The sequence below is a fragment of the Pecten maximus genome, chromosome 5, assembly GCF_902652985.1.
Source record: "Pecten maximus chromosome 5, xPecMax1.1, whole genome shotgun sequence".
Classification (NCBI taxonomy): Eukaryota; Metazoa; Mollusca; class Bivalvia; order Pectinida; family Pectinidae; genus Pecten; species Pecten maximus.
This window is the reverse complement of record NC_047019.1, coordinates 14,310,220-14,327,656: the sequence shown is the minus strand read 5'-3', so window position 1 is coordinate 14,327,656 and position 17,437 is coordinate 14,310,220. Positions and strand designations below refer to the sequence as shown.

Sequence of the window (17,437 nt, the reverse complement as noted above, 5' to 3'; positions counted from 1 at the left end):
CCGTACCTCTGGTAACCTATTGTTACCGTCTGAGGTAGCTGCGGCACTCCGAACGTGAGAATGAATGTATTTGTGTTGATTGTTTGACCATTGCGTCTGGAGCGGATCCGCCTAACCTCCGAAACATGGATGTTCTCAACATGTTGGAAGTACTCCAGTATGTCGGCCTCGGAGTCGTTGTTCAATGCGGGGCACCTGATTATACTTTTTGAAGAATTCAGTGAAGCATGGGGCTTCACCTCGACATTGAGACCGGCAAAACTGGAAGTACCCATGAGGTTCATCGCCTGTTGACGGCGGTAAACCTCAATGAGGAGAATACCAGATCTCATTGGCTTGATGGATTTTACCTCACCCGCTATTCCCTGAATTCCCTTCCTCAACAGGATGGGTGATAACTCGGAAGTTTTCTTGCCCTTATCTCTGGAGGACATGGTTAGGAAGTGAGGGAACAGCGGAGAGGCTCCAGTTCCAGATGTAGTTTTGATCGAAGTTTGGGTTTGATTTGGTATAGTTTTTGCTTGTGAGGTTTGACTAGGTATTGTTTTTGTTTGTGCTGTGTCTGTTGTGTTTGATGACTCGCCTTTGCGTTTTGTGTCATTTTGATCGTTTGTACCCATATGTATGTAGAAGTTGTTCACTATTTTTGTCCCCACCCACCACGGAGCCCAACTAGGGGACACTTTTGTTAGCACGGGTTTCCAGTGTCGAAAGTGTCAGGGTTACATAAAATAGTATACTCGAAAGAGAAAGCAGCAGTTTGGTTCTCCAGCCGATTGAAAATACAGGGACCATATTGCCACCCGTCTAGTCCGAGTTTGAAGCCAAAGTCGTGTGTTGCAGACTGGCATGATTTATAATCAACATCCAAATTACTCAACCACCAGGACCTTCTTCCCCGGATTTACGGGACGCAAACCACGGCAAATGGTTTGGCTCAAAATTGAGCTACTGGGTTAGATTACTTTTGGTCTGGTTCCTCAACTTTGACCTCTCTGGCATGGTTTGACCTAACAAGAACTTATAACGCTCTGGCCAGCAAAGCCCAAAGTTTCATTGAAACACTCAAGCTTCCGGACCACGGCAAGGTAGTAATCCTCTCGGAACATTTTTGTATACCCATTACATTTCTGTATATCCATTACATTTTTGTATACCCATTACATTTTTGTATATCCATTACATTTCTCGTATATCCATTACATTTTCGTATACCCATTACATTTTTGTATAACTACATTTTTGTATACCAATTACATTTCTGTATATCCATTACATTTTCGTATACCCATTACATTTTTGTATACCCATTACATATTTGTATAATTACATTTTTTTATATCCATTACATTTCTCGTATATCCATTACATTTTTGTATACCCATTACATTTTTGTATAATTACATTTTTGTATACCCATTACATTTCTGTATACCCATTACATTTTTGTATACCATTACATTTTTGTATATCCATTACATTTCTCGTATATCCATTACATTTTCGTATACCCATTACATTTCTGTATATCCATTACATTTTTGTATACCATTACATTTTTTTATATCCATTACATTGTATACCCATTACATTTTTGTATAATTACATTTTTGTATAACCATTACATTTCTCGTATATCCATTACATTTTTGTATAATTACATTTTTGTATACCCATTACATTTCTCGTATACCCATTACATTTTCGTATACCCATTACATTTTTGTATACCATTACATTTTTGTACACCCATTACATTTTCGTATACCCATTACATTTTTGTACACCCATTACATTTTTGTATAATTACGTTTTTGTATACCCATTACATTTCTGTATATCCATTACATTTCTCGTATATCCATTACATTTTCGTATAACCATTACATTTTTGTATACCCATTACATTTTTGTATACCCATTACATTTCTCGTATATCCATTACATTTTCGTATACCCATTACATTTTCGTATACCCATTACATTTTTGTACACCCATTACATTTGTGTTTACCCCGGCATCTTATTCTATACAGCAAAACATGTGTACTTTAAAGTGTGATGATTATATCAAAATCAAGAGAACGCTGGGAATTTTCTAGCCAAGATTACTGGTAGACAAAAACTTTTTAAAAACAAATGCTGGCACAACTCACACAAACAGGTCTGAATATTAAAGGGTGTGCAGTTCAGATTTGATGATCAATCTAAAAGCCATCTTGTTAGTATCAATGATCAATAAAGGGACCATGCAGAGTAACATAGAGTGAATTTGAAACTGAAATGTAAAATGTAAATTAATATAAACTTACCATGGCTCGCATTAATGATGAAGTTAAAGGCTCACTTTTCTGCTCTTTTAATTCCTTTCTAGCATCAACATTCAAACTTCTGGAAAAAAAGTATCATTTATAAATATTTATTGTTTATCATAAAAAGTTCTGTCACCTTGTCAATGATTTAACCGAACTATAATGCAAATCTATAAACTGTTAACAGTAGACCTATTGATTTGTTAATAACAAATCTTAGGTATTATTAGTGGTTAGTGTGATGATGAACTGAAGTACTCACAATACCTCTGTTGAAAACAGAGGCCAGTTGTTAAAAAGTTGAATAGGCTAACAACAGTTTAACAACAATTCTAAAATCTTGATAAAATTGTTTCTGGTAAAACTAACTTGACAAAAATGTTTATGAAAATATAACACTCCTCAGTCATTTTATTTCTGCCTATTTCAAGGAATATGCACATAGAAGGTCTTAATTAAAGGAGAAATGAGACTTTCACTAATTCAGTGATTAGGCTGATCACCTTCTGAACGACTGGGCCCAGATCCCAAATGGATCTTGGTGCCCATTGAACGATCAGAAATTACTGAGAGCACGCAAAACTCCTTATTCCCAGCTTCTCTTAACATTTCTCTATTTTTGAAATTGATTGAAAAGAACAAGAGGCCCAAAGGGCCTGTATCGCTCACCTGGTTTCATGAGAATATGAAACAAGAATGACGCCCCTCAGCCTCACCATTTGTACAATTTTGAATCCCTACCACAAGGGGGTGCTACTAGGTGAATATGAGTGATATCCACTGCTTAGTTTCAGAGAAGAAGTTGTTTATATCAATTTAGCCAAATTGACCCTGTTTGGCCCCGTCCCTAAGTCCCTGTGGGGTCAGCCCCACCATTTGTACAATTTTGAGTCCCAACCCATAGGGATGCTTTTGACCAAATTTCGTCAAATTCCCATCTGTGGTTATGAAGAAGAAGTTAATTGTTGACGGACGGACAACGGATGCCACAGTATGGCATAAGCTCACCTTGGTCCTTCTGACAAAGATCCATCAAGAACTATCTGAGAAGTATAGCGATAACCTAGCATGTAATACAGAACACTTACCTAGCATGATATATAGAACACTTACCTAGCATGTAATATAGAACACTTACCAAGCATGTAATACAGAACACTTATCTAGCATGTAATATAGAACACTTACCTAGCATGTAATACAGAACACTTATAGAACACTTATCTAGCATGTAATATAGAACACTTACCTAGCATGTAATACAGAACACTTATCTAGCATGTAATATAGAACACTTACCTAGCATGTAATACAGAACACTTATAGAACACTTTCCTGGTTTGTAATACAGAACACTTACCTAGCATGTATTATAAAACACTTACATAGCATGTAATACAGAACACTTAGTTACCTAGCATGTAATACAGAACACTTAGTTACCTAGCATGTAATACAGAACACTTACCTGGTATGTAATACAGAACACTTACATGTACCTAGCATGTTATACAGAACACTCACCTAGCATGATATATAGAACACTTACCTAGCATGTAATACAGAACACTTACCTGTCATGTAATACAGAGCACTTACCTGTCATGTATTACAGAATTATTACATACCATATGATACAGAACACTTACATAGCATATGATATTTCAATTTCAGCTTGAGCAGCTTCTGATTGTTCCACTTCCATATCAACATCCCCATACATATCACAAGGTTCTGCATATTCTTCATACTGCAACATGACACCAACACGTTCATTTTTTGAATGGAATTTGATGTTTCAAACTGGCCAACTCATATGAAATGATTTAACAGTTGATATATTAAATTATGTTATACCTAGTACATAGTCCATCAGAGTCTGACAAATGGACACACAGTCATATCTAGTATATAGTCCATCAAAGTCTGACAAATGGACACAGTCATATCTAGTACATAGTCCATCAGTCTGACAAATGGACACATACTCATATCTAGTACATAGTCCATCAGAGTCTGACAAATGGACACACAGTCATATCTAGTACATAGTCCATCAGAGTCTGACAAATGGACACGCAGTCATATCTAGTACATAGTCCAACAGTCTGACAAATGGACACATAGTCATATCTAGTACATAGTCCATCAGTCTGACAAATGGACACAGTCATATCTAGTATATAGTCCATCAGAGTCTGACAAATGGACACAGTCATACCTAGTACATAGTCCATCAGTCTGACAAATGGACACAGTCATATCTAGTACATAGTCCATCAGAGTCTGACAAATGGACACAGTCATATCTAGTACATAGTCCAACAGTCTGACAAATGGACACACAGTCATATCTAGTACATAGTCCAACAGTCTGACAAATGGACACAGTCATATCTAGTACATAGTCCATCAGAGTCTGACAAATGGACACACAGTCATATCTAGTACATAGTCCATCAGTCTGACAAATGGACACAGTCATATCTAGTACATAGTCCAACAGTCTGACAAATGGACAGTCATATCTAGTTCATAGTCCATCAGTCTGACAAATGGACACAGTCATATCTAGTACATAGTCCATCAGTCTGACAATTGGACAGTCATATCTAGTTCATAGTCCATCAGAGTCTGACAACTGGACATACAGTCATATCTAGTACATAGTCCATCAGAGTCTGACAAATGGACACACAGTCATATCTAGTATATAGTCCATCAGTCTGACAAATGGACACACAGTCATATCTAGTACATAGTCCATCAGAGTCTGACAAATGGACACAGTCATATCTAGTACATAGTCCATCAGAGTCTGACAAATGGACACGCAGTCATATCTAGTACATAGTCCATCAGAGTCTCAAACAAATGGACACACAGTCATATCTAGTATATAGTCCATCAGAGTCTCAAACAAATGGACACACAGTCATATCTAGTACATAGTCCATCAAAGTCTGACAAATGGACACACAGTCATATCTAGTACATAGTCCATCAGTCTGACAAATGGACATAGTCATATCTAGTACATAGTCCATCAGTCTGACAAATGGACACACACTTATATCTAGTACATAGTCCATCAGAGTCTGACAAATGGACACGCAGTCATATCTAGTATATAGTCCATCAGTCTGACAAATGGACACACAGTCATATCTAGTATATAGTCCATCAGTCTGACAAATGGACACGCAGTCATATCTAGTATATAGTCCATCAGTCTGACAAATGGACACGGTCATATCTAGTACATAGTCCATCAGTCTGACAAATGGACACACTGTCATATCTAGTACATAGTCCATCAGTCTGACAAATGGACACACAGTCATATCTAGTATATAGTCCATCAGAGTCTCAAAGAAATGGACACACAGTCATATCTAGTACATAGTCCATCAAAGTCTGACAAATGGACAGTCATATCGAGTACATAGTCCATCAGTCTGACAAATGGACACAGTCATATCTAGTACATAGTCCATCAGAGTCTGACAAATGGACACACAGTCATATCTAGTATATAGTCCATCAGTCTGACAAATGGACATAGTCATATCTAGTACATAGTCCATCAGTCTGACAAATGGACACAGTCATATCTAGTACATAGTCCATCAGAGTCTGACAAATGGACACGCAGTCATATCTAGTACATAGTCCATCAGAGTCTGACAAATGGACACGCAGTCATATCTAGTACATAGTCCATCAGAGTCTGACAAATGGACACGCAGTCATATCTAGTACATAGTCCATCAGTCTGACAAATGGACACGCAGTCATATCTAGTATATAGTCCATCAGTCTGACAAATGGACACGCAGTCATATCTAGTACATAGTCCATCAAAGTCTGACAAATGGACAGTCATATCTAGTACATAGTCCATCAGAGTCTGACAAATGGACAGTCATATCTAGTACATAGTCCATCAGAGTCTGACAAATGGACACACAGTCATATCTAGTACATAGTCCATCAAAGTCTGACAAATGGACAGTCATATCTAGTACATAGTCCATCAGTCTGACAAATGGACACAGTCATATCTAGTACATAGTCCATCAGAGTCTGACAAATGGACACACAGTCATATCTAGTATATAGTCCATCAGTCTGACAAATGGACATAGTCATATCTAGTACATAGTCCATCAGTCTGACAAATGGACACACACTTATATCTAGTACATAGTCCATCAGAGTCTGACAAATGGACACAGTCATATCTAGTACATAGTCCATCAGAGTCTGACAAATGGACACGCAGTCATATCTAGTATATAGTCCATCAGTCTGACAAATGGACACACAGTCATATCTAGTATATAGTCCATCAGTCTGACAAATGGACACGCAGTCATATCTAGTATATAGTCCATCAGTCTGACAAATGGACACGCAGTCATATCTAGTACATAGTCCATCAGTCTGACAAATGGACACAGTCATATCTAGTACATAGTCCATCAGAGTCTGACAAATGGACACGCAGTCATATCTAGTACATAGTCCATCAGAGTCTGACAAATGGACACGCAGTCATATCTAGTACATAGTCCATCAGAGTCTGACAAATGGACACGCAGTCATATCTAGTACATAGTCCATCAGAGTCTGACAAATGGACACGCAGTCATATCTAGTACATAGTCCATCAGAGTCTGACAAATGGACACGCAGTCATATCTAGTACATAGTCCATCAGAGTCTGACAAATGGACACGCAGTCATATCTAGTACATAGTCCATCAGTCTGACAAATGGACACGCAGTCATATCTAGTACATAGTCCATCAGAGTCTGACAAATGGACACGCAGTCATATCTAGTTCATAGTCCATCAGAGTCTGACAAATGGACACGCAGTCATATCTAGTACATAGTCCATCAGAAACTGAGAAATGGACACATTGTTATATCTACTATTATATGATCTAGAAAACTTTTATGTTGGTATACATCCTATATATAGTTTATTCTAATACAGTAAAATCTGTCTAATACGACATCTGACTTTTCCAACACCCTGCTAAATCTGACACTGTATGTATATTCCTGTGAAATTCTGCTTTTTCTCAAAGCATAAAACTTTGACTTTTCTGACAACCTGTCTAATGTGACCAAAACGGTCACTCACCCTATGGGGTCATATTAGGCAAGTTTTATTGTAATAAGAAAATTCAAAAGCATAAATTAAGCATTATCATACAGCCATCAGATTTTTATGTATTGTCAACATGAACACAATCTTGCAAATAACAATTTTTTTAACAAATTTTTTTAATAAATAACAAGTTGATTGAATGCCAATCCATGTTAAAACATAAATCAGTATTAATTGGTGGCCAGAGTGTGAAATTTAGATATTCATATAAACTCACAGTTGCACTCTGCATCTTCAACGGCATAGTAAACAATTCAGGTTCCAGCTTCTTTACTTGTACAGGGGCTGCCATATATCTTTAAAAAAAATAATGCTTTATATAGCAGTCTTTTATATATGTGTATATTTATAGAAATTCACTTTATAAAGAAACCCATGGGACATAGAACAGTAACAATACCTTGGAAATAGTATCCGAGTTCTTATAGCATTTCTTGTAAATTAAACACAACCTGTATCTCAAGTGTTTTTCAAAGTGTTAAAGCAATTTAACTGTCTTATTTGATATCTAGTTTTATAATATAAATAATTTGATTCAGAAAATTTTCAGCTAGACTTACTCATCTTTATCTTCTTCTTCTTCTTCTCCTCCTTCTTCTTCTTCTTCTTCTTCTTCTTCTTCTTCTCCTTCTTCTTCTTCTTCTTCTTCTTCTTCAGACTTGTGAGGTAAACAACAGTCCACATACGTTGTATTCATTATACGGTTCATCATTTCCTCATCCATTGATTCATATTCGAAGATGCCGTCCTAAAACATAACAGGTTTAAATTCAAATTTAGCTGAAAATTTTTGGGAAACAGAAGTTTTCTAATTTCCTCTTATCATATTTTGTGGATTTCTCAACATCCCAATACAAAATTCTGTGTTAGTTGACGTGATCACAGAATTTGATACAGAATCACATTTACAGTGTCAAAAAGTTGAAAAAGACACACTTTTAAAAAATTTCAACAGATTTCAATATTTATTTAAGTCAATGTATTTCTGTGGAAATAATGTACTGTTAATAGAAATTTTTGTGTCTGCATGTTAATTGATACAATGTATAATGAACATATAACACAGTTCAGTCTGACCTAAAGACCACCTGTATCTTACAACAAGAGGTCTCTAGCAGAAATTCTTGGAAATACAGATCGTCTTAGCCACCACGTTAAGAAGCAGCTTATGATATAAAGATCATCTGGGTCCAGGTTTTCAAATGGTGATTAGCGTAATCCCATAATCAGTGAAAATCTCATTTGTCCTTTTCTTCAAAACCACAGTGCCAGTGTCCTTAAAATAGGCAAGTAGGAAAAACTTGTGATGCCCATAGTTTCCTTAAATGTTATGTTAGTTTTACCAGAAATGATTTTATCAATAGTTTGAAATTGTTGTTAAACTGCAATTACCTAGCTTATAGGCTAATCACCTTTTGACCAACTGTGACCTGTATTTTAATCAGATTAACATCATGATTCAAAATCATGACATACTTATTTCATATGATGTTGTGTCTTAACCAACAAGTCAATTGACAAACAAGAGGCCCATGGGGCTTAACAGTCACCTGAGATTTGAATATTTCAGTTAATTTAATTGACCCTTTTGGAACCCACCCTTCAGACCCTATTGGTCAGTCAGGGCCAACAGTTGTATACCATTAAGCTGTCATCCAATGCTGATAATGTTAACAATGTTCAAATGAATTCCGATAGAAATCAAACAAATAATAGTCAAAAATGTGATTTCCCTATATAAACTATAGTAAAATCTACCCCTTCCCCAGGGGCGAACTTGTGACCCCAGGGTCATGAAGTTCATTACATTAGTAAAGCACTATACGACCCTTCCACCTATGAAGAGTATTTGATTCTGTCTTAATCGGGTCTTGAGAAGAAGATCTTTGAAATTTCAGTCTGTTTGACTCTTTTTAGCCCCACCCATTAGGGGGGGGGGGGGGGGGGGGGGGTTGAGAGTCAGGGCCAACATGTGTAAACCATCAAACTGCCATCACAAGCTGATTATGTTAAGAAAGTTAGAATGAATTCCAAATAATAGTCAAAAATATGATTTCCCTATATAAACTATAGTAAAGTGTACCCCCTCCCCAGGGGCGAACATGTGACCCCAGGGTCAGGAAATTCACAATTTTGGAAAAGCACCTTAAGACCCTTCCATCTACGAAGAGTGTTTGATTCCAACATATCTGAGAGTAGAGAAGAAGTTTTTTGAAGATTTTGCTAATTTTACCCTTTTTAGCCCCGCCCATTAGCCCCTGGCGGTCAGTCAGGGCCATCATGTGCATACCATCAATCTGTTATCCCATACTGATAATGTTAATCAAGTTAAAATGAATTCCAATAGAAATCCAACAAATTATAGCCAAAAATGTGATTTTCCTATATAAACTTTAGTAAATTTTACCCCCTCCCCAGGGGGAAACCCGAGACCCCTGGGTCATGAAATTCACAATTTTGGTAAAGTACTTAAGGCCCTTCCATCTATGAAGAGTGTTTGATTCCACTATATCTGAGAGAAGAGAAGAAGAATTTTAGTCAATTTTACCCTTTTTAGGCCCGCTCCTCAGGCCCTTGGGGGTGGGGACCATATAATTCACAATTTTTGTTGACCTTTAGCCATAGAAGCTTCCTGCCAAATTTCATTGAATTTGGTTTAGGGGTTTTGGAGAAGAAGTCGTAAATGTAAATTTTTTATGGACGCACGACGCACGGCGATGGACAAAAGGGGATTAGAATAGGTCACTTGAGACTTTGTCTCAGGTGACCTAAAAAGCTGAAATTCTTAACTTTGAAGTTATTCAATTTGGTTTGGTTTTGTTTAATGTCCTATTAACAGCCAGGGTCATTTAAGGACGTGCCAGGTTTTGGAGGTGGAGGAAAGCTGGAGTACCCGGAGAAAAACCACTGGTCTACAGTCAGTACGTATACCTGGCAACTGCCCCACGTAGGTTTCGAACTCGCAACCCAGAGGTGGAGGGCTAGTGATAAAGTGTTGGGACACCTTAACCACTCGGCCAACCCAGTCCCTAAAAGTAATATAGAGTGAGATAGATCTTATTGTAGAAATTGTAAGAACAGACCTCCAAATCTAAAACTTCAGGGATATTCTACAATTTGTGTAGACACCAACATATTTCACTTTTTAAGATACTGTCTGTCCATAAAGTTTCAGCACAGGTATTGGCAGCCAAGTACCTCATACTGTGGTCAAATTATTTATTGGCAGCCCAGCACCTCATACTGTGGTCAAATTACTTATTGGCAGCCCAGCACCTCATACTGTGGTCAAATTATTTATTGGCAGTCTAGCACCTCATACTGTGGTCAAAATATTTATTGGCAACCCAGCACTTCATTATGCGGTCAATTTATTTATTGGCAGCCCAGCAGCTCATACTGTGGTCAAATTAATTATTGGCAGCCCAGCACCTCATACTCTGATGAAATTATTTATTGGCAGCCCATGGCCAGCACCTCATACTGTGGTCAAATTATTTATTGGCAGCCCAGCACCTCGTACTGTGGTAAAATTATTTATTGGCAGCCCAGCACCTCATACTGTAGTCGAATTATTTATTGGCAGCCCAGCACCTCATACTGTGGTCAAATTAATTATTGGCAGCCCAGCACCTCATACTGTGGTCAAATTATTTATTGGCAACCCAGCACTTCATATTGTGGTCAAATTATTTATTGGCAGCCCAGCACCTCATACTGTGGTCAAATTAATTATTGGCAGCCCAGCACTTCATATTGTGGTCGAGTTATTTATTGGCAACCCAGCACCTCATACTGTGGTCAAGTTATTTATTGGCAACCCAGCACTTCATATTGTGGTCAAATTATTTATTGGCAGCCCAGCACCTCATACTGTGGTCAAATTATTTATTGGCAGCCCAGCACCTCATACTGTGGTCAAATTATTTATTGGCAACCCAGCACCTCATATTGTGGTCAAATTATTTATTGGCAGCCCAGCACCTCATACTGTGGTCAAATTATTTATTGGCAGCCCAGCACCTCATATTGTGGTCAAATAATGTATTGGCAACCCAGCCCCTCATATTGTGGTCAAATTATTTATTGGCAGCCCAGCACCTCATATTGTGGTCAAATTATTTATTGGCAGCCCAGCACCTCATACTGTGGTCAAATTATTTATTGGCAACCCAGCACCTCATATTGTGGTCAAATAATTTATTGGCAACCCAGCACCTCATACTGTGGTCAAATTATTTATTGGCAACCCAGCACCTCATATTGTGGTCAAATTATTTATTGGCAACCCAGCACTTCATATTGTGGTCAAATTATTTATTGGCAACCCAGCACCTCATACTGTGGTCAAATTATTTATTGGCAGCCCAGCACCTCATACTGTGGTCAAGTTATTTATTGGCAACCCAGCACCTCATATTGTGGTCAAATAATTTATTGGCAACCCAGCACTTCATATTGTGGTCAAATTATTTATTGGCAACCCAGCACTTCATATTGTGGTCAAATTATTTATTGGCAGCCCAGCACCTCATACTGTGGTCAAGTTATTTATGTAATATTTGGATGATTATTGCCTGCTGTCCCTTTGTTTGTGGAACATTGATGACACACATTAGGAACACACGTATACAATGTAGGTCAGGGAAGGACCTCAGAAGGTGAGAACACATCAAACCACGTATACAATGTAGGTCAGGGAAGGACCTCAGAAGGTGAGAACACATCAAACCACGTATACAATGTAGGTCAGGGAAGGACCTCAGACGGTGAGAACACATCAAACCACGTATACAATGTAGGTCAGGGAAGGACCTCAGAAGGTGAGAACACATCAAACCACGTATACAATGTAGGTCAGGGAAGGACCTCAGAAGGTGAGAACACATCAAACCACGTATACAATGTAGGTCAGGGAAGGACCTCAGACGGTGAGAACACATCAAACCACGTATACAATGTAGGTCAGGGAAGGACCTCAGAAGGTGAGAACACATCAAACCACGTATACAATGTAGGTCAGGGAAGGACCTCAGACGGTGAGAACACATCAAACCACGTATACAATGTAGGTCAGGGAAGGACCTCAGACGGTGAGAACACATCAAACCACGTATACAATGTAGGTCAGGGAAGGACCTCAGAAGGTGAGAACACATCAAACCACGTATACAATGTAGGTCAGGGAAGGACCTCAGAAGGTGAGAACACATCAAACCACGTATACAATGTAGGTCAGGGAAGGACCTCAGAAGGTGAGAACACATCAAACCACGTATACAATGTAGGTCAGGGAAGGACCTCAGACGGTGAGAACACATCAAACCACGTATACAATGTAGGTCAGGGAAGGACCTCAGAAGGTGAGAACACATCAAACCACGTATACAATGTAGGTCAGGGAAGGACCTCAGACGGTGAGAACACATCAAACCACGTATACAATGTAGGTCAGGGAAGGACCTCAGAAGGTGAGAACACATCAAACCACGTATACAATGTAGGTCAGGGAAGGACCTCAGAAGGTGAGAACACATCAAACCACGTATACAATGTAGGTCAGGGAAGGACCTCAGAAGGTGAGAACATATCAAACCAATGATAACAGCACAGAGGAAGAAATAAATGGCAATGTGCCCTTTCCATGTCACCCTTCTCATGAAGAAAGATGACGGCACTCTCAAGGTATTGGTCTAAAGAAATATCACATACGGATGGATATGTCACCATAATTTTTTATGTCATTTGAAATTATGCAATAATATTACAGAGACCACATTGTAAACGCTTCATCAACAAACACTGTTGTACCTCTACATATGCTGACTTTGAAGTTGCTACATTCTCCACATCCTCCTTTACCTTATCACCTGCTCCTAATGCATTATACAGTGGGGGAATTCAATGTGAACTTAGATTCTGTTTCTTTGAACATCCACACCAATTAGACAACATAGAGAGGGCCTAGTAACACTTCATTTTAACCTCCAATCACACTTCAAACTAGAAACAATCTGAATACTACTAATCATTGAATGATCTTTATTCGTTCTATGACAGACCGATCTTTTCTCTACTTTTCCTTTTTTGTTCCTCTTACTAATCAGATGACAAGAACAAGTTTCAAGAAATAGTGATAGCAAACTTCAATTATCAAAATCCAAGATGGTTGCCTGTCGGCCATTTTGTTTTTCTGATAAAAAAAATCACAATTCAAATCGCACAACTAACTAGAACTGTCGTCCAGAGGGCTAAATCATACCCCCCGCCTCTCCACCGTCCTTCTGGTGAAGATTTTCCAACAAAAACCTGTTTTTAGTGAACGGGTTACCATGGCAACCTAAATTTGTTGGGAAAAAACCTGCATGCATATGTACACATTATGAGTCCCTAACATTCCTGTGTATTTCAAATGAAATTGGTTGATAGCTATATAGGAGTTGTCCGAGTTGTCTTGACAAAGTTTTCCACAAGAATATGGGTATTGAAACCAGCCATAGAAACCAAAAATTCTGTAGAGAAATAACATGCATGCACATTTACACATGGTCCCTATCACTCTTGTGTATTTGACTTGAAGCAGTTCACAGGTTTAAGAGGCTGGACAAAATTCTCCCTCACCCAAAAAACAAAGTATAGTGACCTGGTTACCATTGTAACCACAAAATTACAACATGATATAGATAATGCACATCTACCCATGTATAAGGGTTATTGTCATAAAGTTTCGTTGATATGCCCTCAGTAGTTTAGGAGGAGTAGCCGTACATCGTTGTGTCTACAGACGGACGGTCGGACGGACAACCAGATTCCAGTATACCGCCCCCCTAACTTCGTTGCGGGGAGTATTATGACCACGGGAAACCTACATATTATGAAGTCTGAGGAATATCCCTCAAGTACTTTTCGAGAAATAGCGATAACAAACTTCAGTTCTCAAAATCCAAGATGGCTGCCTGATGGCCATTTTATTTTTTCTAATCAAAAATCTAAATTCAAATGGTACAACTAGAGACCAAAGAGAACCTACATATGAAGATAGAGGAAGGATTGTTTACGGACGGACACTGGACCACGGACGCAAGGCGATTTGAATAGCTCACCATCTGATGAAGGTGGACTAAAATTGTAGAGAATTATTGGTACGTGCCTCAACATGTCAATACTGGAGACAACTTACATTTGTCTAAAACTGATACAGATGCCATCTTAGTCACCTGACAGTTTTGATATGTTGTGATGGAACAGCAGGAAAATTAAAGTTAACAGACGGATCACTGAAACAAATCGTCTCGATCCTTACACTAACATTGGGCTGATATTACATCATTATACACGTATGATTGAAATATGAAACAAATACTTACCCATTCGCTAGATATGTCACTGTATTCCGAGGATTCTACTTCCTGTTAACAAATTGAAATTTCAATAACTACAGTCTGTTCCCTATAATCAACAAAATGGGTTTTTTTTCAATTCAATGACAAAAAGTTTGTAATGAAGGAAAGTTTTTATCTATTTTGTATGACTCAAACTCTAATCTAGCTTTCCATGAGGACACCCCTCTCACCCATTCATGGAAAAGTTTACCCAAACAAAAACTCAACACATTGTTACTAATTGTATCATGTAGCAAATCAGGTGTGATACAGGCGTAGTTATAATATAAATTGAGATTCCCATATTTAGAAATTGATATCTTGTTTGCAGAATGCTTGGTTTCAGATAAACTCTCTAAACCAATCTTTCAAATTATGAACTTTCGCAGGACATATGCATGCTCACACAGTATTTGGATATTATGCCTGAAAATTTAAATTGTTTTAGTAGCTTTATAAATTATAATGAAACCTTTTCTTCAGGTTGATTATAAGAGCCAGTTATGTGATAGATGTTCATTTATTACATTTTTACCAGTAAAATATCAAAAATTATTCATTCTATAAAAGTGATATTTTTCACTAGTGAAGAATATCACTTTTGCTGATTTGACCAATCAAATTAATGATTAGAAAATACCAAAATAATTGACCAATCAGAAAGCCTGACATATATGTCAGCACCTGGACAGGGGAAACTACTTTTTTTGTTTACAAATTATCGCTGTCCTAGTTAGCATACGCAGTAGGATTTTCGTTGATAATAAAATGTAATAAACAGAATATCTAACAGTGTCTTCAGTAAAACCAAACATATTTCACGAGGGGGGGCTAATATTTTGATATTTGATATTTGATATCAAAATATTAGCCCCACTCGTGAAATATATTTGGTATTACTGAAGACACTGTTAGATATCCTCTATATATCACAATCAGTATTAGATTTTATGCGTTTTCAGTTTCAGCTTTCATTTTTGTTTCAGTGACTGCGCTATATATACCCTTCATCACACAAATGACCAGTCAAATATATGTAGGTACACCAAGGAGTAACTAAGGTGTGAATATGTAGGAGATTGTTATCTATTTGACAGGAGGTTACAGAATGTGTACACAAAATTGTATGCAAGAATTGTCAGGCATCATATATTAATGGCAACAGAAAAAAAACTCAAGAGATCTGGGAATTTGTTTTAGAGAAAACAATAAAGATGCAGAAACCTCAGAAGAATTTTTTTGGTCTAAAAATTCTAGGATATATTTTCAGCATTCTGAAATATTAATAAATAAATAGTACACTTACACGTACACGTCGGTAAGATTGACCTTTTCCCTCTTCTTCAAATTCTCCCTATAAACAAGACTCTTTTTAAAATGTGATGAACTTAAAGCATAAGTTAGACTTGTTGGTACAAACATCTGAACATTGGAGATTCACTATGAATGGGGCTTATTTGATGATAAATTTGGCATCTAACCTTTGTCTGATACAGGCATTGTCTTATTTACACTTCAATGTATCATAATGTATTAGCATGACCTGTTTGGCATCGAGGAGGTTATCAGGTATGTTATCATAAGACATACAAAGTCAGTAGAAACTTATATATAATGGAAGTTAAGTTTTAATGGAATGCAGGTCATTTTCACAAACAAAGATAGATTTGCATGTAACACAGGATAGATTTATACATAAAACCTTTAGTCAGTTTGAACAAAATAAATCTTTTTTTTTATTTAACTTAACATTTCTATTAAGATTTTCCACAAAGTATTCACACATGATACAGAAAGAAACAAAGACAACTTACACACAAGCTAACGAAGGTAGGATTGGTTAAACACATCATTACATGTATGGGGTATATGAATGGTTAAATACATTATTACATGTAAGGGTACAGGAATGGTTAAACACATCATTACATGTATGGGTTACAGGAATAGTTAAATACATCATTACATGTATGGGTTACAGGAATGGTTAATACATCATTACATGTATGGGTTACAGGAATAATTAAATACATCATTACATGTATGGGTTACAGGAAAAATTAAATACATTTAAGCATTGAACTGTTTTTGTATGGTATTTATGATCTATTTGAACGACAGAGCTTTGCAAGCAAACACCATAATGCATGCTAGCGCATTATGATTTGTTTGCTTGCAAAGCTCTGTCGTTCAAATAGATCATAAATGCCATACAAAAACAGTTCAACGGTTATATTTACATTTTCCAACGATTTGATTTTTTTCCCTTTGACAGGTCATGTTTAAAAAATTCATAATTCCCGCGTTACCAACAGGCAACACTAATTTTAGTCGTTAACTGGAACAGCCTTCATGTCTCGTGCTGATTGGCAAACAAAATCGGCAACAAAATAGTGCTTGAAAAAATAACCCAACAATTTATTATATTCTACATTTATTACAAACAAAGTATATGGCATGTTTTCTCATAATAAATTATTAGACAAAAATGTATTTTTGCTCAAATTTATCTATAATAATGCTTTCAGTATATTTGCACGGACCAAAATATTGCGCAGGTC

At 37.2% G+C, this 17,437-nt stretch overlaps 1 protein-coding gene across 4 annotated transcripts in view; it reads right to left on the bottom strand.

The window, feature by feature from the left end:
* Window positions 1-17,437, bottom strand: part of LOC117327249 (protein mono-ADP-ribosyltransferase PARP4-like) — an 80,559-nt gene that overhangs the window by 30,720 nt on the left and 32,402 nt on the right. For all 4 annotated transcript variants that reach the window (XM_033884153.1, XM_033884150.1, XM_033884152.1 and 1 more), the window contains 6 exons: window positions 16,183-16,230; window positions 14,862-14,903; window positions 8,055-8,242; window positions 7,712-7,790; window positions 3,962-4,062; window positions 2,313-2,391 (listed from right to left, as the gene is read on the bottom strand). In XM_033884153.1, the coding sequence (XP_033740044.1) occupies window positions 2,313-2,391; window positions 3,962-4,062; window positions 7,712-7,790; window positions 8,055-8,242; window positions 14,862-14,903; window positions 16,183-16,230 (537 nt within the window). The remainder of the gene's footprint in view (window positions 1-2,312; window positions 2,392-3,961; window positions 4,063-7,711; window positions 7,791-8,054; window positions 8,243-14,861; window positions 14,904-16,182; window positions 16,231-17,437) is intronic.